Source organism: Aythya fuligula, chromosome 11 (assembly GCF_009819795.1).
Source record: "Aythya fuligula isolate bAytFul2 chromosome 11, bAytFul2.pri, whole genome shotgun sequence".
Classification (NCBI taxonomy): domain Eukaryota; kingdom Metazoa; phylum Chordata; class Aves; order Anseriformes; family Anatidae; genus Aythya; species Aythya fuligula.
The window spans coordinates 3,355,930-3,381,718 of record NC_045569.1 but is presented as its reverse complement, the minus strand read 5'-3'; the positions used below and the strand labels follow the sequence as shown (position 1 = coordinate 3,381,718).

General features: G+C 43.5%; 1 protein-coding gene across 1 annotated transcript in view; it reads left to right on the top strand.

The window, feature by feature from the left end:
* Nucleotides 1–9,345: 9,345 nt before the first annotated feature.
* The window catches only part of PRTG (protogenin), a 79,031-nt gene continuing 62,587 nt past the window's right edge, over nucleotides 9,346–25,789 (top strand). The window contains exons 1-2 of the mRNA XM_032195233.1: nucleotides 9,346–9,412; nucleotides 10,261–10,563. Coding sequence (XP_032051124.1) covers nucleotides 9,346–9,412; nucleotides 10,261–10,563 — 370 coding nt within the window. The remainder of the gene's footprint in view (nucleotides 9,413–10,260; nucleotides 10,564–25,789) is intronic.

Genomic DNA, 25,789 nt, shown 5'->3' with positions numbered 1-25,789 from the left:
AGTTAACATGGAGCTAAAAATTGTGCCTTTTTTTCCCAAAGTAATTAATTTTTACTGTTCTCCACAGTGAGAATTCAAAGTTTGTCAAGACTGTGAACATTTCTAAAACCTAATTTTCACTTGAAAAAAATGTAGACATTTACATAAGTGAAATAAAATGAAATTACTTAAGTACATGAAAAATTTCAGAATTAGGAAAGCAAATATGTCAGTTACATTTTGTTTAATATTGAAAAAAGTCTAGTTATGTAATTGATTCGTAAGGTGCAAACAGGCTGGCTCAGCTGGTCTCTCACTGTATGAAGAAACTAATCCTAGTCGTGTTCTATCTAACATGATGACTGAATAGCTGAATCTGTTCACTGGGGGCTGCAGACTGGGCTGCAGCTCAGCAGGGGCGGGAAGAGATGGGGACGGGGAGCTGAGCCACAGGGTGTGACTCAGGGCATCCCACACTGGTGGTGCTAACAGGGATGGGGCAGTAGCTCGCTCAGGGCACCTCAGAAAGAGCATTTGTCCCTTTCCGTCTCTCCTGAAATCGGCAGGAATTTCAATACTCAGGAAGATTTGGATGGCTCTCTGCTTGGTGAGGGTTTTCTCATCTGGTTAGTCTACAGCATGATGGTTTAGCAGCTGCAACAGCATGCTGACATTGAGTGGGATGCTAAGTTTTCCAGGCCATAACTTGCACTGGCCTGCTGCTCAGCTGAGCACATCAGGCCAATTTCGCTCACTTGCCTGGCAGAAAACCATTCCACACACAGTTTTCCTACTTACCTAGGGAGGATGAACATTTGGATGTGCGTAAGGTGTGTATTTTGTACATGCGTTATTTGCCTGATGCAACAAGTTCTGCCATGTGCTAACATTTGGCCACTGTGATCTTCCAGAGATACCAGAACATGAATAACAGCAAAACGTTATTTACTATTTAGGAAACATAATCCCGGGGTAATTATTAGATCCTGGATAGCAGCGCGGCTGAAACTACCAGCAGCCTTAACTGCTGGCTGTTCTCCTGGTCTCCGTGCTCTGCAGGCACATGTGTGTGTGCCACATGCTAAACTGAACCAGGGACTTAATGCCAGCAAAAAATGCTTGTAGTTTCCCCCCAGTGTTATTTCCATCAGGTTCAGCTGACTGATCCGATTCCTTGCTTGGCCACACAAGCCCTTGTGCCACCCCGGTACAGGCACAGCATGTTGCAAGGCGCTGAACTGCACCAGATGAACCAAGGTTGCCTGTGGCTGTGCTTGCAGGAGAGCCGCACGGCAGTGCTCCTGCCTCTGATCTCCTCCTGCTGCCCCCCAGGGCACCGCGATCCAGCCGTGCCTCCTGCCTTTGGCTCTTCCAGAGCCTCCAGAAAATGAGAAGTCCCCATGGGATCCCAAGTGATTCCAGCAGCCTCGCTGAGATAAAATCCCAGTGACTGTGGGTGATGGGGGTGGTAATTTCAGCATCAAAAGAACCACCCCCTGTGCTGCCCAGCTTTTGGCTCCCCTCAGCTCACCCCCCTCCCCTTGGCTCACTCCTTGCACCTGGGTGTTGCCTTTAGCGGTTCGGCCCGAATTCTTGGTGAAGGCGTGCTGCTGTAAGTCACAGCTTCACGCGGCCCTTCAAACATCTTCGTATCCATCCCCAGAGCCACGTCATGCATGGGGGCACTTGCAGGATGAGCCTGTGTGCGTGTGAGGGGGAGGAGGTGCTGGGAACATGCCTTGAAGGCTTCAAATCTGTTTATCTTCACACTCCTGAGAGGCGATCGCTCTCCCGTGACAGGGCAGCGCGCTGGAGGGAGCTGTGCTGGCAGCGAGGAGATAAACCTACGGGGCACAGGCTGCTTTGGCCAAGTGGCCTCTCCCTGACCAGCAATTCCTTATGTCTCTGTGAGATGAAATGGGACAGGAGCAGCAGGAAGCCTCCTCCAATCCTTCTTTTTAATAGTTCCTCAGGATAAATAGTAGATAAGAGGAAAGGCAGCATTGTTAGTAAGCTGAGAACGCTAAGACAAAGAAAAGAGCTGTGGTCTTTCACAGCAAAAATAAATAGGTATCTGTAGTGGGGTATATTCAGCAATATGTCCAACTGCTAGTTGGCCTCTGACTTGCTTTGTTTTTCATTTATTTTATTTCCAGTAATTGTTTCCTGATTGCAAACATATAGAGGAAAAAAGACAGAAATGATTTGCGTGTTTCCTGTTGTAACAGCAGAATGAAGGTAACTTACACAGGGATGAAAAGAGAGCATATTTCATGCCTGTTGCTAAACAAATAGCTGCAGAACAGTGGGTTGTCACGATAAACAAGAAAGACACTGACAAAAAGCTGCCTCTCTCTAGAAGGTTTGAGAGATTCCTTTGTAGATTCAAACAGAAAGCGGTAACCTAGGAGATAATTTCTTTCTGTTCATTTCTTCTCAATCTGAGACTTATCAACCTGGTGTATTAATGTTTTGATTTATAGATTATATCAGAGTACAGTTCTGCATTTTCAGGATTTTTACTTTTGTTTTGAGAGAGAAGCCTGTATTGTGCTATTTATTTATTTATTTATTTATTTATTTTAAATATTACGAATGCAGCATATGGGGCAGTTTTCTTCCACCTGCTGGCTGTTCCTCTTCCTCCTTGCAATTCCCACATATGCATAAAACCTTAATGAAGTTATTCCATGTGTTTTGGTGCACAGACACCATAGCTGCTGTTCTGTGCTATTGCTGTACCTTCACCTGTATGGTGCAAACTTTGGTGATTTTCCATTCATTTTATGCTATGATAAGCCAGGTCAGGGAGATAAACCAGGAGGAAAGAAGTCCTATCAGGGGGTGGAAAAAAAAAAAAAAAAAAGATTTTTCTGGAAGGTTTGGTGTTTGGAGGAGCTGGAGGACCTTACTGCAGGCAGTGGAGCATTGGCTCTGGCACAAGTGCTGGGAAGAGAGAGCTTGGGGTTGCAGCGCACCCAAACCCTACTCTGTTAAATCTCTGTGCTGTGCGTAAGAGAAGAGTACATCTGGGATCAGGTATGCTCTCAGGTGTGCGCCTTTTCTTTATGCAGCTGGGGCTGTGTGGTTTGTTAAAAGCACCAAGAGGAGGTCCTCTTTCTCCTGGCAAAGCTCACAGCAGAGCCCATCTTCACCCTGGTGTGGCCAGGACAGGGGTGAACTTCTGGAGGCTGCCTCCAGGGCACAGCGAAACAACGTGGCAGAGGCACACCCACTGATTCAGGCCAGCAGATTGGGATCATGGAGGGTGTCTGGAAGGAGGAAAAAAAAAAAAAAAAAAAAAGAAAACACGCTAGTGTGGCAAATAATTGTATTTCTTCCACTTTGGTGTTTGTTGGTTTATAACCGTATGAGATCTGTGTTAAAATCCCTTTGTCGAGGAGGTGTGCTTTTCCTGTACAGGAAGGCTCCCTGGAGAGAAAGTTCATTAGCATCCCAAGGGCTCAGCCCAAGGTGTGTTTGCCCATCTGCTCAGGGAAGGAGTGAATCTCCTTTGAGAAGGCAACCAAGATGGTAACTGTACACGGGTTCAAAATGAAGCAAGAAACCACTAAGTGACCAAATGTGCTGAAGGTAAACATTTGTATAGTGGATCTTAATGGAGTTAGCTTAACATATTGTAAATCTGTGAATACAGTGGTAATTGGATCAGGAGTTTGGCATGAGCAGCAAGGAAGTGGCTACACATGCCTCTAGTGACACCAGATCAAAAACACTCGGAACAAGAACTAAAGAAGAAAGGGGCTTCCCTGAGCAGAAGGGTTAATGATGCTGCACCAGGAGTGCAGACGCAGCCCGTTAGCTGGATTTTCAGGGCTCTGCTGGCTAAAGGCAGAGCTGAACCAGTGCAAATCACCGTAATTCCCCTGCAGTTAATAAGGCTCTGCCAATTACCACTGCTCTCAGCCTGCCCTGAAAAACGATTGCAGCTCCAATACAGCAGCAGCTGTGCTAAAGTGCTCGTGCTGGCTGTCCCCTGCCCTGGGTGCTTGTAGCTACACTTTCCCTTGTACCAGACAGACCCCAGCAGCTCCTGTGGGGACCTGCTGGCAGAGCCAGAGGCTGAGCTAGGAGCTGGCGCTGGGGAAGGGTTGGCTGAGCGGGGCTGGGAGCAATGGGAGCACCAGGAGTGCAGTTTGGATGATTATATACTGGCTCAGAAATAGGTGTGGGCCACGGGGCCGCACTACTGACTCTTACAGATACTATTCTCCACCCAGAGGAGCTCTTCCCTGTCGTTTTCTTTCCTGTAAACAGGGGACTGTCTCCCATGAAGCAAATCTACTTCCCCAGGTGTCTCAGAGCTTCTTGGGTCAGGCAGATGTGGTACTGCAGGTACCCAGCTCAGGCAGTTTGTGTCCAGGCCAATCATATTCTGTCACGGCCTTTCCCAGACAGCCAGGATGAGACAGCTACCACGATGCTATTCCTTCGTCTCTGGTTTCTGAGAAGGAAAAGGTAAACTGAGCTGAAATGTCGAGTACAAAACTGTCCACAGAACAACTGAACTATTTCTGGTTCAAAATGAAAGAAATGTAAGTGGTTTAAAAAAAAAAAAAAAATAATAATAATAAAAATATATATATATATATTAAACTGGAAGAAAACCACATTCTCCATCTGTGGCCTGGACCTGGGGCCCGTCGTGGCTACAGAGATCTTATAAATATGGAGTTCACCAAGGGGAAATGCAGTTGCAGGTGAATTTTCAATTTTTCCTTTTCCTGAGGCTGCCATTTGCCATCCCACTGAAGAGTCCTGCCTGTTAGCTTCTGTTCCAGAACTGTTGCCAGCACTTCAGGCAAAGTGCATAAACATCATGGTCATGAGACTTCATTCACCTTTGGAAAGTCCCTCTTTCTTCTTGCTGGATCATGATGTGGCCAAAATTTTGGATTTTAGCAACCACACACACAGAAGAGAAGTAGAATCAAGACCTGAGCTAGATTGGTTAATGTCAATCTGATTTTTTAAATTGTTGTTTTCAGGAAACATAAGCTGTGCTTGTTAGGGCTCGAGCTGAGAGCGAAATGCATCATGAGGTCAATCAGGTAATTCACAGACAGCAACCTGGACAGTGTGCTGGCTTTCCAGCTGCTGGTAGCACTTTAAAAGCGGTCTTGCTCAGGTCTTAAGGCATTGAAGTGGTGACTGCTGAAGTCACCACTTCACAAGTCACAAGTTGTGCACACATTTCAAAGAAATAATCTCCTTTGCAGACCCCAAAACCTAAGAGAAAGCACAGAAAAGGGTTTACGTGGTCTGAAAAGAACCACAAAACTGGGAAGTTTACATAGCTTCCCACATATGCCAAAAGTACAGATTGAGGCAAGTGTAAAAATCTGTGTTGGTGGGAGAAAAATTGCTGCCCTGGAGCAAAGTAGGCATAGATTTGTTTATATTGGCTGGCAATATCTTGGACCCATCCTGAACTGTCGTGGTTTTCTCATGATAATGCTTCTGTGAGACTGTTAGCCAAGTAGATAATTGTGTTTATTGGCTCCGTGCTCACTAACACGGTGCATTTGACAGAGCTCTAGCTGGCAGTGCCGTTAAGCTGTGGCTCAATGGCTTTATCAGCTAGTGGCGAAGTATGAATTTACATATGTTATCACAAGTCTGCCCTATCTCTGATCCCATTAATTACTGGAACACGTGTTAAAATAATGACATCCAACAAATTAAGGAGGGAGAGTTTGTGCTGATCTAGTCACAGCACTGCTTTATTCTAAGGAATTTATTTGTTTTGCTCTACAGAAATATGAAAAAGGAACTACTGGTGTTGTAGATGCCTGGATGCAGGCACAAGGAGTGCTCCAAAGGGACGCGCTTTTCTTTGCTAAGCCATTTAAGACTAACATCGTATTTGATCTCAGGAGTCCAGACCTCCTGCTGGCACAGCATAGTGCAGGGAGATGGTAAAGCAGCTTCACTGCCACAGCTGAGCACAGCAGCCAGCACAGACACAGTTAATGGAAACCAGCCCACATGTGGGACTACGGCTTGGTCTAAGCTCCCCTTCTGAAGGCATATTTGCCGTGTTGCCCACTAGGACCCATGCCTGCCTCAAAAAGGGCTGGTGAATGGGGAGTGGGACGGTGTCCTGTGCTGGGCAGCACTGCAGCACAGCCGCCCACCCGCAGGAAGTAGTGCCCTGCCTGAGGCTGTGCGGAACAAGGGGCTGGGGGGAAGTAACCACATCTAACAAGGGACAGTTTCATCCTACCCAGCGACTAACCAGAGCACATGATGCAGAAATGTTACCGGATAACTCAGAGTTGTGTTAATTTTGCTGTGTTAGTGATGCATGTTAGGTAGGTTAAAGGGGAAAATGTCGGTGCAAAGTGAGCAAAAATATCCCTTTGTAGTGTCAGAAAAAATATTATTTTGCCTCAAACTATGATGCTAAACACCCATGGCACTCCCTTTCTGTGTATTTCCTTCAAATCAGCATCCACCGGGGAGTTCCTGTATCCTGTCTGGAAAAGAAGCCTGTGGTAAGATCTCTGCAACGTGCACAGTGCTGGAGCAGCGCATTTGCCAGAGTTCTAGGTGGTTTCAGGAGTCACTTGTGAAGTGCTGCTCTGGGCAAGCGGAAACTCTGAGTTTTTTAAATAGGATTGCACTGGAGGACTTCAGTGGGTCCTTACCCTACCAAGGTAATCACAGTGTGGGCCTACAAAAAGCACCTCCAGGATTCTGAAACAAAAGTACTGCCAGGAGCGGTGTCCCTTCTCTACCTCACTGCTGTTGGCCATCCGGGAGGTCGCACCCAGCCCGTGTGTGAGCAGTGTCACAGGGACGCCCCAGACACAGGCAAGAAGTCTTCCAAGGGGCCCTGACTCCCACTGCATGGGGGGGCTTTGCTCTGTCACTAGTGAAGGATGTGGAGGGGAAACCCCTGGAAGCAATACGTCAAATCAGAACAGATCAGAAACGTATCTCAGATTACATCTGCAGTAATGGGAAATCCATATGGAAAATCAAGCTAACTGATAAATATTTGTTAGATACTCGTTGAAAATGCCTGCACTGTTTTTGTCACAACATAAAAGTGTGGGTTTCCTGGTCTTATTTAATGGGTGGGAATTGCAGTGCTGACTGAAGGTACATATTTGATCAGATTTGCCTTGGTAAGATGCTGTGGTGAAATGTTTGGCATCTCTCCAAAGAGCTTTAACAAGTGGACATGTTTTGTCCAAGCCTTGGAATGCATTTTGAATTGCTGTTTGTTTTGGAAATGTCACTGTATGAAGGTCTCAAAACCATTGATTTTTATCTATTTGTTTACCTTTATGCAACTTTAAATGCCTTAAATATAACCTTAATATCGACTTTTCGAATTAAGTAAGGAGAATTGCAGAAATATTAAATACAACTTTCTCATTTTATTAGCATTATTTGGAAGCATTCTGTTTAACACCCAAGTAGTTTTCCACAATTCCTTGGTACGCCTGATCTGTGAGGTCCAATGCATTCCTGGAGCATCATGCTGTGTGTAACGGTCATTAACCACTGAGGAAAAAAAACAAATCTTTAGATGTGTCCCACACTGTTCAAAGATAATACCTAATTTAGGACATAGCTAGAAGGGGAAATCGCAGATAGAAGTGTATTGATATTTTGTTGTTGGCACTGTCTCCGTGCAGCCAGTGAGAGGGTGACCATGGGACTTTACACCAGACACTTCAGGTGTATTCCCCGTTGGTGTGTTTGTCTTCTAGATGTGCTGAGATCATCTAGCAAATCTTGAATTCTGGTCACTCTGAGCAGTCAGAATTTAGTAGGAGAGAGTACAGTACTGGGATGAGCTGCAGATGGAGAGTGTGAGTTTGCCACAGGCAAGAATGAACTTTATGAATAAATTCATAAGCAATTTTATTTGGATTATTTTTGAGTTCTAATAAATGATACTTTTTTCATAATTCACACTCTTATCTTTAGTGACTGGATAAAGTAAAACACTGAGTAAAGTAAACACTATTCAAAAATACCGTGCTAAGGGGAGCCTGTTGCTGTACGTACCCCTATTCAGACACCAAAATGGTGGATGTTCGGTTCTGCTCTGCAAAGTGACAGTGAAACTGTGTGGATATCTCTTGGGTAACTGTGATTTGCATGCAAAGCTAATCTTTCCTAATTACCTTCCCCGAAAACTTACGCTAAGATCATAGCAATCTGGAATCTTTTGCTCATGTATTTCTGACAAGTGAGAAAGGTGATGTAGGTCAAACTATGGCTTACGTTGCATTTTTATGGCTTTGATTTTCTCCTGAAGGCTTTTAGAGGAGTCAGTAACTGAGGCTGTAGCCAGTCCTGGTGATGATGCAGCAGAAGGGACTGAGGTTAGCTGCTGGCTCCTGGTTCTGTGAACTTTGCAGCGCTGGCAGGAACAAAAAGCAGTAAAAACTTGCCTGTCACTGAAGTCAGCAGCTATCACAATGAATGCAAACAGGGGGCAAATCTGCTGAGTAAGAAGATGCCTTCCCTAGGTCGTAACTTTAGCGCTCTGAACAGACAAAAAAAGAGCTTAGAAACCACGTTTCCACACTGGCTGCCAGGGTGGTGTAAAATCAGGGGTGAAGCTGAAAACTTAAATTCTAACAGCAGCTTTTGCTTTGATGCCATCTCCCAAACACATCGCGTGCAGGATGCTGGTACCCTGATTCTCCAGCCCCGTGGTTGCAGTTTCGGCTCCCTTTTGGCGAGCTCCCCCGCTCGTGCCCCTGCTGGCACCCAGCGCTGGGGCTGCGGGCGCCGGGCGGGCATTGCCGGGGGCTCCCGGGGCTGCCCCGCGGCACCTGCGGCGGGCACCGCACGCCTGGCGCAGAGCTGCGGGCGGACCCCCGGCCCCGTTTCCAGGTGCTCCGCTGCCCACCGCCCCTCTCTGGGCGCCGACAGGAGCGAGCTCGGGACCCTCGCCCCGCTCCCCCGACGGCGGGCCCGGCCCCAGCGGCCGAGGCGGCGCCCTCGGGGCGCGGACCCGGCCGGGGGGCGGCCGCCCTCGGGTCCCGGCGGGGCAGCTCCGGGGGTCGGCCCGGATGGCGCCGGGCGCCCCTCGCGTGCGGGGCCGGCTCCGGCTCCGGCTCCGGCTCCTGCCCCCGCCCGGCCCGGGGGCATTGTCCGCCGCGGCCCGCCCCGTCCAGCCGCGGCCCTCCCCCGGCCGGCCCCGGCCCTGCCCCTCGCCCCTCGCCTCCCCGAAGGCCAATGGAGACGGGATGCGGAGGGTAGGGCCGGGACGGGCGCGCCGGGGCCGCTCCTTGTCCGCCCCCTGTCTCCTCCCCTCGCCCGCTGACCGGGCTCTCTGGCGGCGGCCGGCGGGGCACGCGAGCCGCGTCCCGCTAAATGGCGCCGCTCCGCCGCCCGCCGCTGCTGCGGGCGCTGCTCCGGGCGCTGCTGCTGCCGCTGCCAGGTGAGTGCGGGCCGGGCCGGGCCGGGTCCGTGCCGGGTCCGTGCCGCCGCCGCACGTGGCTGCACCGAGCCGGCACCGGCGGCCGCGCGGCTCCGCGCTTTGTTCGCCCCGCGACGGGGCGGGCGGGCAGCGGGGGGGTGCGGGCAGCCCCGCCGGCAGGGGGCGGGAGCGGGCCGCTGGGCACCGGCCCCTGGGCGCCGTTAACCGGCCCTTGGGTGCCGTTAACTGGCCCCTGGGTGCCGTTAACCGGCCGCGCGGCCCCGAGGGCTGGGCGCTGTGAGGGGCGCTGTGAGGGGCGCCCGGGCAGCGGGGACAGGACGGGAGGAGCGGGGGGGTAAAGGGTAGGCTCCGCTCGCCGGAGTGAGGGGTTTCCTTAACGCTTTCTTGTAAAATTAGCCCTTTACGACGCCCCAGCTCCTGTGACAGGCTTGTAAAATTAGCGAGCGGCTCGGGCGCCCGGCGGGTGCTGGCGGAGCTCCGGCGGCGGACAGGAGTTGGCACCTGCGTGGGGGCACGGCGGGGACCCCAGCACCCCGCTGCCTGCAGCACCCCGCTGCCGAGCCGGGGCTGTGCTGGAGGCACCCGTTCCCACACTCATCCCACACCGGGATGTGTCTGGAAGCCGGGAGGCAAGAGGCTGAGCAGCCTGGACCCCGACGACTTTACTCAGCTGGAAGGCAGTGGTGCAGCTTTCCCGGAGGGGGCTGGGGTGCAGCTGGAAGGGCTGGGAGGTCTCGGAGCCTTTAATAGCAGTAACGGGTCTGCCTCGTGTGTGTGGGATTGCTCACAAGTGCTCTGGGTAACAAGCACGGCCGTACTTACAGTCAAAATCTTTTTCTCTCCCTTAGGAGTGTGGTGCTTTAGTGAACTGTTTTTTGTGAAGGAGCCTCAAGATGTTACGGTCTCAAGGAAGGATCCGGTGGTTTTAGACTGCCAGGCCCGTGGTGAAGCTCCTATAACTATTACGTGGCTGAAAAATGGAGTCAAAGTATCTGAAAATGAAAGGATCTACACTTTATCCAATGGCTCTTTATACATCAGTGAGGTGGAAGGAAAGAAAGGAGAGCTGTCAGATGAAGGATTTTACCAGTGCTTAGCTCTGAACAAGCATGGAGCCATTCTCAGTCAAAAAAGTCACCTTACTCTAGCAAGTAAGTTCCAGCTCTTGTTTGTTAACCTGCTCCCAAGTCTGTGGCAACAGCTCCTGACCAGCACAAAACAACCTATTGTTCTGATGTTTGTGCGCATGAAAAGACAAATCACAAAAGCAAATAGCGAGGCAATTCTGCAAAACACTTGTTTCTTTTTGTATGTGTAAACATTATGAACAAATCTTGTCATGCCTCCGTTCAAGTCTGTGATGTGGCCGGAGTGGCAGAGCCACCTGTGAGCCCTCGTGATCGGTGGTGCCGTATGTGGTTCGCTCACCAGAGCAAGCTGTGCTGGTAGAGTGGTTGCAGATGATGCAGAGCCATGCTGCTACCAACCTTCTGGGTCTCATTTCACAAGTCCTGTTCTTGAAACTTTGCAAGGGTTATCTACAAATCTTTTTTTTTTTTTTTTTTCTTGTTCAATAGTCTGATGTTGTGATGAGTAGTGTTGGGGATATCTTGGGGCAGAGTACAATAATAATAGAGATGGCTCTCTTTGGGAGAGGAGAGGGGAAAGGTTTTCAGGGCCATCATGAAGATTAAATCAGAGAATCATTTAGGTTAGAAAAGACCTCTAAGATCATCTGGTCCAACCTTTAGCCTAGTACCGCCAAGCCCACCATTAAACCATGTCCCTAAATTACCAAGTCCTTGCTGTTCTGCTGTCTACCTTCAGCCAGGCGGATGGGTACTGTCCCTTTTGGAACTGCTTCAGGGTTCTGGAACCTGCCATAAGGACCTGTTACCTGGTGCCACTGCTTTAGGGTTCTGGAACCTGCCATAAGGACCTGTTACACAGTGCCACTGGGGGAGTCACACTTGTGGGCACTCCAGGCCCTGCTGCTGCCTGAGCGGTGAGGGAAATTGTTGCGTGTAAGTGCCTTTATAGCTTTAATGGTCTGACCCCAAGCGTGTGTTGCCCTTGGTTTTCCTAGCATCTTTAAATGTATTGAGCAAGAGATGTGCGTTGGGAACTGAATGCCATGCCTTCTTCCAGGACAGTGCAGAGTTTTGCCAGTAGGCTGGGGTCATTTCAAAGAGAGTATAACACAGAGTACACAGTTTGTGTAGTCCTCTCATGTTCCCTCTCTAATAGGACTTAACTGATGAACTTAATCTAATAGGAAAAGGCTCCCTTTGACCTCTTCAACCCTGTTCTTCGTGGCAAGTTGCAGTAAACTGTGGCACTGATACCTCTGTGGAAACTAGGCTTTGGCTGTGAATTGCAAGTTTTATCAAATTCAATCTGAAATTAATTAGTTAATACAGTTAGTACATTAACAGGCATTAAAAAAGTCTGAATGTTAAACTTTTTTTTTTTTTTTTTTTTTTTTTTTTTTTTTTTCCCCCGTGTGCTTCTGAACTGAATATAAAAGCTGTCCATAAGGTATCTCAGGAAGGTGTGAAATACCTTGTTCAGTGATCTGGAGCTTCAGCAGTTGAAGACCAGCCTGGTGGAAGCAGGTGGCTCCAGGAAAGTTACGAGTTTTCACATGCTGCAAGAGGCTGTGAACTCTCAATTTCTGAAAACTGGCTATTTATTACTTTGTATCATGGCATCTTACTCACTTTAAGGATTAGAGCCTTGGTAGTTCTTGGATACTTTTGACTAAATGATGAAAAATGAAGTATTAATATTGTTGACATTTACATTCACAACGTTAGGTTTCAAAGTGTCAGCACCATTAATAAACAAACTGAAGAAAGCCTTTCTTAAGAGGATAGGAATCTCATTTGTTATAAACATAAAGCAAAGCAGTAGATGATGGATTCTGGGTATAGGACTGAGGGAAAAATTAGGGCAATATTAAATATGAGACATTGCAGGATGAGCTCTGTGTTCCTCATGTGAGAGAACTTCTGGAATGGTATGGAGCACTGTAGTAGTAGAGCATAGTAATACATTGGTATGATCTTGTTGGTTTTTTTTTCTTCAGACAGGATTGAACTGCCGTAAATGTTTGTTTCTCACATACACGTCATTTCACCAGAAAGATGGTTTCACTTTGGTTTGTTTTTAAATAATGAAATCTTACCACCAGGGAAGACACACAAGCAAATAGATTGTGTGTTGTGAATGATACTCTTGTTTTGCAGCCTTTTTGCCTTTTTTTTTTTTTTTTCTCCTTCCCGTAAGACTATGACAAAAGGTTTCTTTTTCTTCTTTGAATGCTTAAAAAGGTTTCTTATGGCTGTTGGAGAAAACTAGAAGAGATAGCGGATCTGTAATGGTCACAGTAGGTGATGTTGACTTAGAGATTAAGTGGTTAACTAGTGACCAGACGTGAAATTATTCCATGCAGCAGTTTATTCCTTTTTGTCGTATTCCAATCTGCTGAGTTTCAGAATGTCATATCTTTACTGTAAAGCTACAAAAAAGGCAATATTTGGTGTCATTACCACTTGTATCACTGACGTCCAGAAAACACATGCAAAATTGCTTTTCTATCTCATTTTCCAGTGGCTCTACTGGCTGTCATGACTTGCAGAGGTTTAAAGGAAATGAAATTTGAAGTTATGGGTTTTTTTTAGGCTTGTAAGTTTTGTTTAGAATCAGTTGTGGTTGCTGCAAAAGCAAATTACCTTGTGGTCAGGCTACAGAAAGAACTATACATATTAAACAGGTGGAGAATAGGCATTAAATGGGCATTCTTTCTTGGGAGGAAAAAAGCAAATGCTCTCTTAGGTCTCTGGTAGCAGCAGGGTGCAAGGATGTTCTTTTACTCTGCCTGATCAGAGATTTTGCTGGTAAGCTTATCTTTTGCTTCAGAATTGTAATGTTTAGTGTTGCATTTGGAAACCAAAAACTTTAATCTGTCCAAGAGTTTAAGATTTGAACACACAAGGAGATCAGGTCTTGGTTTCTAAAGTTAGGAACTGGAAGCTGAAGGTTGCACTCTTGGCAAGAATTCCATTATTCATGTGCAAATTAAGAATTCACAGGGTTAAAAGGTTAGAAACTGGCCAGGATGAGGTTTACCCTTGTGATAAAGAGCAGATGACCCTCATTCATTGGCCAAAGCTTTCATGTAGCTCCTCTGCAAAGTTAGTGATTGCCATGAATTGTTCTTGAGGAATGCAGAAATTCAAATGTGAGCAGGCCTTTCCTTAAGTGTCACTATGGAGCCTTATCTCCCGAGCACATCAGAGTAGGTCTGCAGGGACAGGGTTCCTCCCCAGAGGCCCCAAGGCTTTGCTTTCCTGTTGTTCATCCATGCACAAAAGAATTTGACTAATTTAGGGCTTTTTTTTTTTTTTTTTTTTGTAAGATCTCCCCACTTTTTTAAAGGAAGCTGTGGAGCTGAGGTATTGCTTAGGTAAAACTAAATATTCGTATCGGTACATGCTTATAGTTGCATCCAAAGCTGGCTAGTTGATGTAGGGGGGAGAGAGGGAGGTTCCTGTGCGGGTCTTTGTGAGGCACCATGTAGGGGTAAAATGCTAATAGTGAAGAGTAAACGACTTACACAAAATTCCCCTTATTGCTGCCACTGCTACTAGGAGAGATCTCTCTAAACAGAATATAAAAGTCACGTACAACGTGGAGGAAGTCCAAGCACTTCTGGTACAATTTGAATAATCAGCTAAAAATAAATAAAGTGAGATTTTTGTATTTCTGCAATTTAAATGGTGAATAAAAGTTTAACCACAGTTGACTAAGACTCTGTCCATAAATACAGCTAGACTTGCAGTAAGGTAATGCTAAGAAAAAACGGAGAAAGGGCAATCCTGTTCTGAAGTTAGTAACACAGGCTTTGAGTAGTGATTGGATAGGATGCTCACTGTTTATTTCCTTTTCACAAAAAGTGGAAATTGAAGTCTTAAATGGATGGAAGGGATATATACAGCTGGTAGAAGTATCCCTAGAGAACCCTTTCTCCTCTTGTAACTTGGCTGAATGTCTTACGTGCGAATTACAAGAAACATTAAGCCCATTCTTCGTGAACAGGTTTCTGCATTACACCAGAATGAAAGGTTATTCGAGCAGAGGATTTCTTGGAACATGCTCCTTAAGGAAGCTGTTCGCTTTCGTTACAGTTTGAGAACTGCTGGGCCTAGTCCATGTGGCAGGGAACTGGTAATGTTTTTGTTTTTATATCCTACATCTTTTGCTCTACTTTCAAATATTTGATTACTTAAGAGTGCATCCAGCTGTGCATTATCCTCTGCTATGGCAATCACGCTTTCTTAGTACTAAACCATGCTTGTTCCAGCTGCTTGTTCCCACTTTTGCATTGTGCCCTACTTCCTGTGGGCACAGCTACACATGTGGCTAACTGAACAGGGAACTGATCAGGGTTAAAATAATAGAATTAAAACAAAAGATGTTTTTTAACCCAAATGAGTTCCCTGATGGGTTTTGTTATGGAGCCCCTTGCACTGATTGTACTGGTGTAACTGAGAGGAGTGTTGTGAAGGTGAAAATCTTGGTGGAGGAATGCTACCAAAGCTTAGATTGCCACAAAAATAAATGTTCTTCAAGTGTGGCCTTTTTGGAATGTGTACAGATGCAGAAACGTTGCCCTTCTGCTATTACTTTTTTAAAAATTAATTTTAGTGCCTTGCCTTAAATGAGGAGGTCAATAGCTGTGGTCTAATGCTTTTCTTTCAGTGTGGAATCTGTCATCTCAGGTATCCTCCAAATGTTTATAGATCTCAAAGGTATGTTTAATTATGTTAAATAGTGATGAAGGGAGAAACAAGTTCTGAGATGGGGGTGGGGAGCAGAAGGGCAGAAGTGTTTTCTGACTGAGATGGAATGAAGTGGCAAATGGCTGCTGTAGACAATAGTCTTGTATTAAAAGAGATAGCAAGGTCTTAATGCTGTAGGACTAGTGTGGTTACAGACAATTTGAGGAAGCGCTTGTTTTAGGTTTTTACAAGTGCTGCCTTATTGCTATTGCTTTGATTTGAGTGCCCTGGGAAGAGAACTGCTTCCTAAGCTGAGTGAATGTGGCTGATCTGCAGTGTATTTCCATTCCAGTATTTAAGGCAGGAGGAAGATGTTTAATGTTTAGTTTTTCTTTTTTTAATTTTTTATTTTTTTTTTCTTTTTCTTTTTTTTTTTCTTTTTTTTTTTTTTTTTTTTTTTGTCCCATCAGTAGACCCAGCTGTTCAATTGGGAATGCTAGCTGATAACAGTGAAGAAGAGCTGTAGTATTTTTGTACTTTAATTCAGATACACTGAAGAAATAAAAAAAAAAAAAAAAAGAGAGAAATGTATCCTTCTTAACTCTTTCTTTTTTAGAAATTTCTTCAAGAACTCCCCCAGACATTTTTTGACCTGGGCTTCTGCAACATATTTACAGAAGAAATTGTCAAGACATAACAAATTGTTACCTTTTTCCTTTTTTTTTTTTTTTTTTTTTTATTCTTTTGCACTAGGGCATTCCTTCTTCTTTCAGCAGAAACTGGTCTGCACGTGTAACAGGTCTTCCACAGGCTAAGGAAGGTGCTTTTACATACTTTCCAGGACAACAAGTATAAGAAACTCTACTTAGCACCTATGAACAGTCTTTGTTTGCGTTACCATGTCAGTAGAGAAGAGAGCTTTTCACAGGTTTCCTCAACGTCTCAGTTTCACATTTGTCAAGCATAATGTCAACCTGAGGCATTTTATGTGCTTGCTGTTCTTCCAAAATAGTGAGGCCAAAGTTATGATGGTTTTTACTGTTTTTTATCACCTTATCTTTATAACATATAAAGTTTTTACCAGCTTCTTTTTTTTTAAAGGGAAGCTCAGTCTGACTGGCAGTGGGTTCTGTAACTAATAAAACCCTCACCTGTGTGAGAAATGTCAAAGGGAAACGTGGTGCCGTGCTGCAAGTTGTTCAGAGCCACGACTAGAGGTGTTCTTACCTGATGCAAATTCTCCATGTGAAGCACGTACTAAACTGTTGAGATTTCTCTTCTCGCAGGGCAGCAAAGGATGCTGTTCTGTTCTTGCAGTGTGGTGCTTCCCCCCACCCCTGCCTTTCTTCTCCCTCCCTCTCTGCATTTCTTGGTGTAGACATTGTTGAAAGGGCATTCAGTAAGGCCCCCTTTTGTCAGCCAGCTCTGATTATCCTAAAGAAAAGGATCTCACTCTGAGCAGTTGTTTGCCTGGAGACTTGTTGTCACGTCTTCACAATTTAACAGCTGTGGCTATTGATGGTGTGCAGGACAACTTAAGACATGACAAAAGAGAGTCTTGGAGGAAGAATTTCTAAGTTACTAAGAACTTTCCTACAGATTTGTCCATCGATTGACATATTTGTGTTTCATTTTTGGGTGTTTTGCTCAACGTTTTGTATTTTTCTACATCTCATATCCAAAACTGTGTACATAATCTTTTGTTTAGTTTTTCTTTTTTTTTTTTTTCTTTTTTTTTTTTTTTTTTCCCATCAATAGGCCCAGCTGTTAAATTGGGATTGATTACTTCCAGTCTTTATAACTAGTAATCACCACCTAAGTGAAAAAGTAATCAACAACGTCAAACCTTCCCATTTTGTTGAGCAAGTGTGCGTTGTATGGTCAACATTAGTTACCAGGGTCAACCTCTACATTGCTTTTAAGCAGCAGAATTTTAAGCAACATCTACATTTTTAAGTTGATTGTCTTGGCAATTGAGTTAGAGGAGAAAAAATCAAACTAGAAGGTCTGTGCTGGGCACTAAGAAATCCATTGTGGGTAGTGTTCAAAGACCTGCATCTGTATTGAAAACATTTTTTTGTTTGTATGGATAAAATTGCTACTGGATGGAGATAAGCATCAGACATGGGAAGGAGATGGGTATGAAACCAATAGAGTGCGGAGGATTTAACTGTGACTTAAGTGATGAAATCATAACCTTCTCTTCTGTGTTGCTTTTTCTGTATGTAAAGATTTGGAGGGAGATGGCCTTCTTTATATTTTAGAGGAAAATGTAAATAAGTAGTACTAGACAGATTTTCTTTGCTGCCTTTTTTTTTTTTTTTTTTATCTTGATGCTTCCTAAATTTCAGCAGTTATTTATTTATTTACTTATTTTAATGAAATAGGATTTTATCTTCTCGAGGGAGGAAAAGTTTTGTTCTGTTGTTAACAATGTGAACATTCATGAAGGCAAAAAAAAAACAACAAACCAAAGTGGCATCTGGATAATACAATTATCATCTCAAGGCCCTGCTTCTCAATTGCCTGTCTCTGTTGGGCTTCTGGAAGGAGGTTTCTGACACATCAGTGCATCTGTAACGCAGGGGAATAGCATCTAGATATCAGTCCCCCCTACTCCCAGGTGCGCGTAGGTCTGCCATATGCTTGTGAAGTTCACTTAGTTTCTTCTCCTTATCAACCCCCCCAGAATGACAATGTACAGTCTTTGTGTTTTAGAGGGTAGAAATTTCAGGGTGTCTGAGTCTTTCTGTGCCACTGTTATACTACCAGCTCTTAACATCCTGCTAGAGTCAGGGGATGCCCGAGTTTGGCTGATGGGAAAAATCAGTACGTTTTTCAGTAGTTGTTGAGGAAGTGATGTTCTCTTCTAGCTTGGATGTTTCACTGTAGCAACTGCGATAGCAACTTGTGAGGATCTTCTTGTTCACTACGTGTCAGAGCAGTAGAATGCAACATGAGAAATGAAATACTGAAAACCAACATGTTATAAAAGATGCTGACAAGTTTTATAGCTAAAGCTGTTACTAGAATTTAATCATTACTTTGAGGCAAAAGTTGCAAAGTACCAGGATACTACTTCACCATCTCTGGAAGGGCTGCTAGGAATGAGTGTCTTAAGTACTGGGGGGGGAGAAAGTTGGCCAGGAGTGGAGTTTAGTCTTTTGTAGACTTGGTTCTTGGGTTTACATGTGTATAAACTAATTTATTCTGACTAATGTAACAATATACATATATTCCCATAAGTTATTTGAAAATGATCTTAAAAAGTTGTTTCTGCACATAGAAAATGCTTTAAGGAAAGACAAGACTTCTGGAATATGAAACAAGTGGAATGAGTGATGCACTGATAGAGATGTCCTAGCAAAATTGAAAACGGACAAGAATGTTCATTACAGAAATAGAAAATGAGTAGGAACCTCATTAAGTGGAGTTTCTGGCAGTCATGGGCATGGAGGCTGGTGAGGCTCGCAGAATGCGTGATGCACTCGGTCCCAGCCCCACTCCTTTTGGAAACCTGTCCTTGACTATCTAAAAACTCATGAGCGTGTACAGGAAACAACCAGGTCATGTAATTTGACCTTGTATAGCATAAATGAAGGAATTGCTTCTATACACAATGAAAAAGAAAACAAACAAAAACCCCCCACACAAAGCCAAACCAACCAAACAGAACACTGGAAAATTGAAAATCCAAAGACCAGGTGGTAGAGACGAAGGTACTCTTTTTTGAAAAAAAAGTGCAAAAAATGATTAGTAATCTGCAAGTGTGGAAACCCTGTGTTTAGATACCTCAGGAGACGCTGAGGTATGGCCATTTTTAAGGGATGTTGCTGCAGAAGAAAATACAGGTGAGCCATCTGCTCAGTCAGGTCAGTAGTAAAAAAACAAAACCAAAAGAACTCAGCAGTCATTTCCATAGAAAGCATAGAAAGTAATGATCATCACTTTTCCTCTCAAGACCTTACAGTTCTACTTTGACTTCTATTTTATCATTTTTTTTCAGTAGTAGAATACTACTGAGCAAATTATGTCTCCAGCCTGTGCCAAGTGACTACCATTAGAGCCCCTGTGAAGTTCTCTTGGACAGCAAGAAATAAGATTTCCATTGTTTGTGAATTATGAATGAATTCTGTTGTGAAAAGCACAAATCTAACTGGAGGAGAGGGTCTTGATATACCTTCTCATCTGTAAAATCTTCAGAAGGAAACTTTCTACCTAGAATCAATATAATGGGCCTGGTGGTAGGATGGGTTTTGTCTCAAAACTCTACAGTTCATCAAATCAGTATTTAGACGGGGAATGTCTTTGCCAAGCCTGTGCTTAAGTAGATGTTACCTAGTCCACTAGTCTCAGAACAGGCTAAAATTGTGATTTTGAATTTGAAAATAGCAATGTTTTCCTTTATCCTAGAAGTATGTGTAATGGAAATTAGCTGTTGTTCCATTCTGAAGTTATTTGAATGTGAGAGTCAGTTTTGAAAGAAATTATCACCAAGTCGACCAGTGGGAAGGGACTCACAAAAGTTACTACAGGCATTAAACATGTCTTCTGGTGTTCTTTTAATACATAGCTAGGGGGCAGTTAAACTAAGTCTTTGCAGCTTGTGATTTGTATCTTGGATCCACTGATGCCTGCATGTTAGAAGCTGGAGGAGATTTTGTGAACAGCAGCAACTCTTTAACTTCAGACTGATTTTTTTTTTTTTTTTTGTTTAAGCATCTTTAGATATGATTACTGTTCATATTGACTGATTACATTGTCTGTTCTCATTTCATTAGGTCAGAATTTCTTGTGCAAAACCCACCTGTCCTTATGGTATCATAAATTAATAGAATTATAGAAGAAAAAATGCTGGATTCTTAATTGATCTGTAATTTTACGACATGTGTAACAGTTAATCTGGAGATACCCTGGTAGATATCTACGGCTTACTTCTCAAGTCTTACATTACACTAAATATCTTTCTGAATTTTCTAGGTGAGGGTTTTGAGTTATTTATATAGATACATGTATAACTCCCATTTGAGCCATGTCAGGTTAAAGAGAAAAAACCACAAGAGAATAGGACTGGAAAAAGAATCTGTTCTTTTGTATCCCCTCAACCTCTGCAGTATTAATTTTTCACGTGAAGTAGCGATGATCAGTCGCCTTTTCTTACACCAACATCACCAAGGCCATCTATCCGCCTGTCACAGACTGGCTTGTTGTTTTTTTAAGCTGTATTGTGATGCACTCACTTCTGCACACCTTAACATAAGGAGAAGCATTGAATACAAAAGCTTTTCATTTGTTTGTTGATTGTTCTAATATTCACATTTTTCTCTGCATTTGTGTCCAGTGTTCCCACCCTTTTTTAATTCTCATGTGTCATAGGCAGTTTTTGCTGCGTGTATTTTTTTTTTTTTTTTTTTTTTAATATGCTATGTTTTTGCTTTGGACTTGCAAAACTGCTTCTGCTAATCCCCTCCTCCTCCTTATTCCTGTCTGGTGGCTGGAAGGAGGTACTGTTTTCCAGTGGAGCTTATTTTCACAGCTGTGGCAAAGGAGGGAAGTGTCATAAGATACTTAAAGGTCAATTTTGACCCCAAATTTAGATGAGGTAAAAATGATTGGACAGAAGCGTAATATCTTGTCTCAAGTGGTCTGGCTGTCATTTCAAAATCAGATAATAAGTATGAATAAGAAAAAGCTGTTTTGATAGCCTTTACAAAAGACAATAACAAGGGGACAGTGTTACCTGGTATTGGTTTTTGTTCCACGTTTTGTTACAACTGGAAGTTATCAAATAAGCCATCATGTTTTCAAGGAAACTTTAAAATGAGACTCAACGTCTTTGAACACGCAGAAGAGTTCTAAATAATTTCTTGCTTTCTCTTGCTAGTACAATCTTGAACATATTAATAATTGTTTGGGTAATTTATCAGCAGATTAACTAGTGTAAATTGTTAAATTACCATGTCACTGTCTACACTGAGATTCTAGTAAACCTCTAATAACTCTAACATGTGCCTCAGGCAGAGCTGTGCATTATGTATGCTCTTTGTAACGAGAATTCATTGACTTTATGAAGCCATTGACAGACATTTATCATTTTGTTCATTAAACTTGTCTGTGACATCCGGCAAATTGATGTTAACTGGAAATATTCTCCAGGAGTTCTGGCACGACTCTGTCATTTTGCCTGAGGAAAGAGAAACTTTGCATGTGGTGTGTCCCAAATTACAAGGGTGAAACTTCCTTCCCCTTCACCGTCCCCCAAAAGTGTAAATGAGCACATGACAATCTTTTTTTTTTCCCATCTTCCTTTTAGTGCTCCTTTATGCAAACAGCCCTGTGACCCACAGTTTACAAGCAGATTTATCATTGATCTTCTGTAGAGGTTGAAACTGGATACTGCTTTTATTAGTTCAGCCAGTCCGTGCCATGAGGGCAGCTCAATTTTATCACGACTGAGCTGTATACAGCATATGTGGCGTAATACAAATCTGCAGTGCTCTGTGCACTGTGGCTCATGCAACCGGTACATCTAAGTCTGTAGTCTGGTGAATCACTCTATGTGTTCTCAAAATTAATGTTTTGTTTATTTAAGAAGTGGATATGGTGCAAGGATTTTTGTTTGTTTTTCATTTTTGAAACATGATTTTTGTTGTTCCTTCCAGCTGGTAAACTTTTTTTTCTCCTTGTTTTAAGGCTGTGAACCTTATTTCTAGCAATAATTATTTTCTAGTATTTGGGATTCTTGGCTATGATAAACACTAGAAGAGGTAAGCATTGATACGGTGTGCAGTGCATGGAATTTTTGGTAATACTGATTGGAGTTTGTGACATTCCCAGCACATGGCATTTAGTACTTGTTTTTAATGGTCATCACCTTCACATGATATTGCTTATTGCTGATTCACATAAAACATATGGTAGATGACCAAATGCTTTGTTGAAAAGCTTCATAATATATGTTGTAGGGTAGTGATTCATTTGGTCTTTTGAAATTACAGTGTTTGGAATGATATCTTATTCGTTCTGCTCTTGAGCACCTGGTGTGAAAACTATGTGCTTTTAACACCTGCCTGTGTTTGATTCCTGTGGATAGCTATCTCCAGCAATGGTAGAGGTTGTTAATAGGATATCTGCCCACCTGCTAGTGTTCCTGTTGTGCTACCTGGATCCAGTTGTATCTGGGATCTTTCAGAGCAGGAATGAATGTGCTAACAATTTGTGGCATATCAGACTAAAATGCTTATTAATGGGTTAAAGACAAGGTTCAGATTGTAAAACCATCCAAAAATTGAACATCCCAAAATCTGTTAGGTAAGATGTTCATCTTTTGAGAGAAAGAGTAGAGCAGTTGGCTCTTTAAAATATATTGTGTCCCACTACATAATAGTTCACTGGATTAAATGAATTTATTGATTTCTGCTTCTTTACTGACACACATTTATGAGCAGTTTCTTTGGCACCATAGCCACATGTCAAAGGTCATAACTTTCCTTCACTGTGGAAGAATAAAAGCTTTCAGATGGTGAATCCCTGAAATCCACACAGTGCTTTATATGTTCATCCATAGCACCTGCATAGAATGATTGTGATTTCATGACTTTATGTAAAATAAATAATAAAAATATGCACGCTAAAAAAATCTGTCCTTATGTATCATAAATGAACTGCAGGAAACTATTTCTCTGCACACAAGGCAAGATACCTAATTTGCTAATAGGTATCATTATAAGATACATGGTATTATACTAGGCTTTGTTTAAGGTCATAGGTTATATTGAGAATATTTCGTTTTAAGAATATGATAAGCATTTCTCATGAAGAATTTCATTGGACTTCGGTTTAGAAACAGTGCTTCTTTACTTTTAGAGCTGAGTCAAAGACATATTATACTTTCTGCACTGGAGGTGATACTGGAGGTAGATCCTACCGAGAGAATAAAATGCATTCAAAACCTATGTTCTGTGTTAAGAAAAGCATTTGTAATGTTGATGTTTACTTTAATGTCCTTCATTAGTGGTAGCCTATGGGATTTTAGGTGGATACTGGATATGAAATTCCACTGACGACGTGATCATGAAGCTATTAAAAAAGAAACTGCAATGGAATATAAAGAAGTTCAATCTATCCAAAAGAGAAGAATCAATCATGCTTTAAACAAAAGGTGGCTGATACTAGTTTTGAAATTTTGGAAGTGTAGGGATTAGGATGCAGTAAATGCCATGTCTCTTGTTCAGTCTGTGGTGCTCATCTGATTGGTAACATGGCAGAAAAAACACCTTTTTTGGGGATATGTAAATTATTGAACTAATGTAGTTAGCTGTGATGATTTGAACTGGTGTCCTCTGGGATCCTACAAGTACTAGACCTGGCTTGGATATAAGCAAGAAGGAGTAGCTGGGATATGGGACTATCTGGGAAGGGTTGTCTCAACTTTTTGGAGCTATCAACTGGTAGAATAGCTCAGACCATCTCAAGAAACAACTGAGTAAGTCTGAGCTGCAGACTGTTTCTTGTAACTTCGTTCTGATTTGGAGTCATTGAAACGTCTGTGCTAGGTGAGGTGGAAGTTTTGGAATGTTAGCAGGGGTTGGCCCTGTATCTTTTTTTTTTTTTTTTTTTTCTTTCCCCTTTGGCTTTAATCCCAATAACAGGACTATTTCTGAAGGAATAGCAGAGCCTAGAGTTATGTCAATGGGAAAAACATCATTTTCTGAGAAGACAAATATCCTTCCTATCAAGTATCCCAAAACAGAGAATTGGCTGCTGAGCTTTATTTTTACATAGTACAGATGAAACCTGTGTTTTTTTTGTTTGTTTGTTTGTTTTTCAGTCAGGAATCTTGCTAAAAATACCAGCAGTCACCTTTCCTGGTCTGTTGATCTGTGCAAATGATGGTCTTATTCTGAGCAGACTGGTGGCACTGTCTGCCAGTAAACTTACCAAACAGTAATATCCCAGTAATATTGCAGTAATAATAGTAATAATAATATATAGCGCTATTGCAGGACTGCGGTTACTAAGTTTCTGACATGTTAACCTTTTGAATAGAAATTTGTCATGTCAATATCCATCTCTTTGTTATTAAATATCTGTGTCTTTTTAATAATTATTACTACTATTTCTTTTTATACAGTAGACTTCTGCAGGACTGCTTATCCCATTCACTCACAAATCTCAAGTAAAACTGCTTTTTCTGTATTTTTTTTTTCCACTAGGAAAGCATGGGAATGTCTACTTAGGGAGCAGAGACATAGGATTTGTTGGGAAGTGGTCTGGGAGTAGCTTTTTCAGTTGCTATTAAGATGTTTCCAAAGTTGGTTGTCCTGCAAATTGTGAGGAAAAATCCTGAGTTTGCACGCATTCAGCACGGCCTTACTCGCCTAGAGACACCGAGGGTGTTGTTGGTGCTGAGCATGTTGTTTGGGAAGGCCAAGCTGGGCCTGCCTTCCAAGCAGCTGCAGGCAGCTGTGGACTTGCCTTTTTCTCCTGCTCTGAATTGCTGAGGAGCTGAAGTGTGATCTAACACTGCCTGGAGAAACCAGCTGGCATCGAAAGCTGAAGTCAGCGAAAACAATGGCCTAATTACCTGGGGAGGAAGTTTGGGAGAGCAAGTGGGCGAGGTGGAGGTGTGAGTGGCCTCATGTGTCTAGAGGTCAGGAAGGGGAAGAGAAACGCATTGGTGGGAAGTGACCAGAACTGGGGAAAGGTCTGCGGAGGGAGGCCTGGGGTTGGCTCCGTGTGGAGATCACCATGGGTACAGGGTGGGACTGGGAGAGCACTGGGGGGCTACCAAAGCCTGGCTCCAGAGAAATGGCAGAGAGGAGTGTGCCTGTCGGAGCAACTTGCAGTGAGGACCTGGGAGTCCCGGACTTTTCGCAGGCACTTCAGGAAGGCAAAGAATAACCTCGCAGTGAGGGGACCTGCGAAGGATGGAAATTACATCACTGCTTCAACCAGGAGCTTCTGTGTTCTGTGCCACAACCAGGTTGGCCCTACCGGTCACAGAAAGCCTGTCATGATGTGCTGCTTTTTTCCTCTGTGCTTGATGTGAGGCTCTGTGTTTCGGTCTCTTGGAGCCGCAACAAGTTGGAGCTGTGCTTGCAGCACATGGGGTGCTGTGAAGGATCACTGTCATATCTTGGACTCCTAAAGTTAGTGATGTTTTGGGCCACCATCCGACTGTTTGTACCCAGCGGTAAAATTAAAATAATAATAGAACCTCGCCTTGAGGTGTTGTGTGAGTAAACGCGTTTCCATTTGTGAAGAACTGTAGTTCAGAGCCCTGCAGAAAAGGCCATAGGGAATTTAATAACTCTGTCTTCGCGGCAGGGCTTAGTAGAGTGCAATAAATAAGGAATGAGGCCACACACTGCACAGAGAGGGGAAAACAAAATATTGAATAGTTGCTCATTACATGAACACTATTCATTTGGTGCCATGAATAGTAGGGGAAGTGTGATTGTGCAAAGTTGGATTGTTTGCTAAGGCACGTATATAAACAAAAAATGGACTTCCATGAGCAACTTCTTCATCAGTTTCCTGACTTCTGAGCACTTGAGTTTGCAAATTTTCGTTGTGTGTGTATACACACATG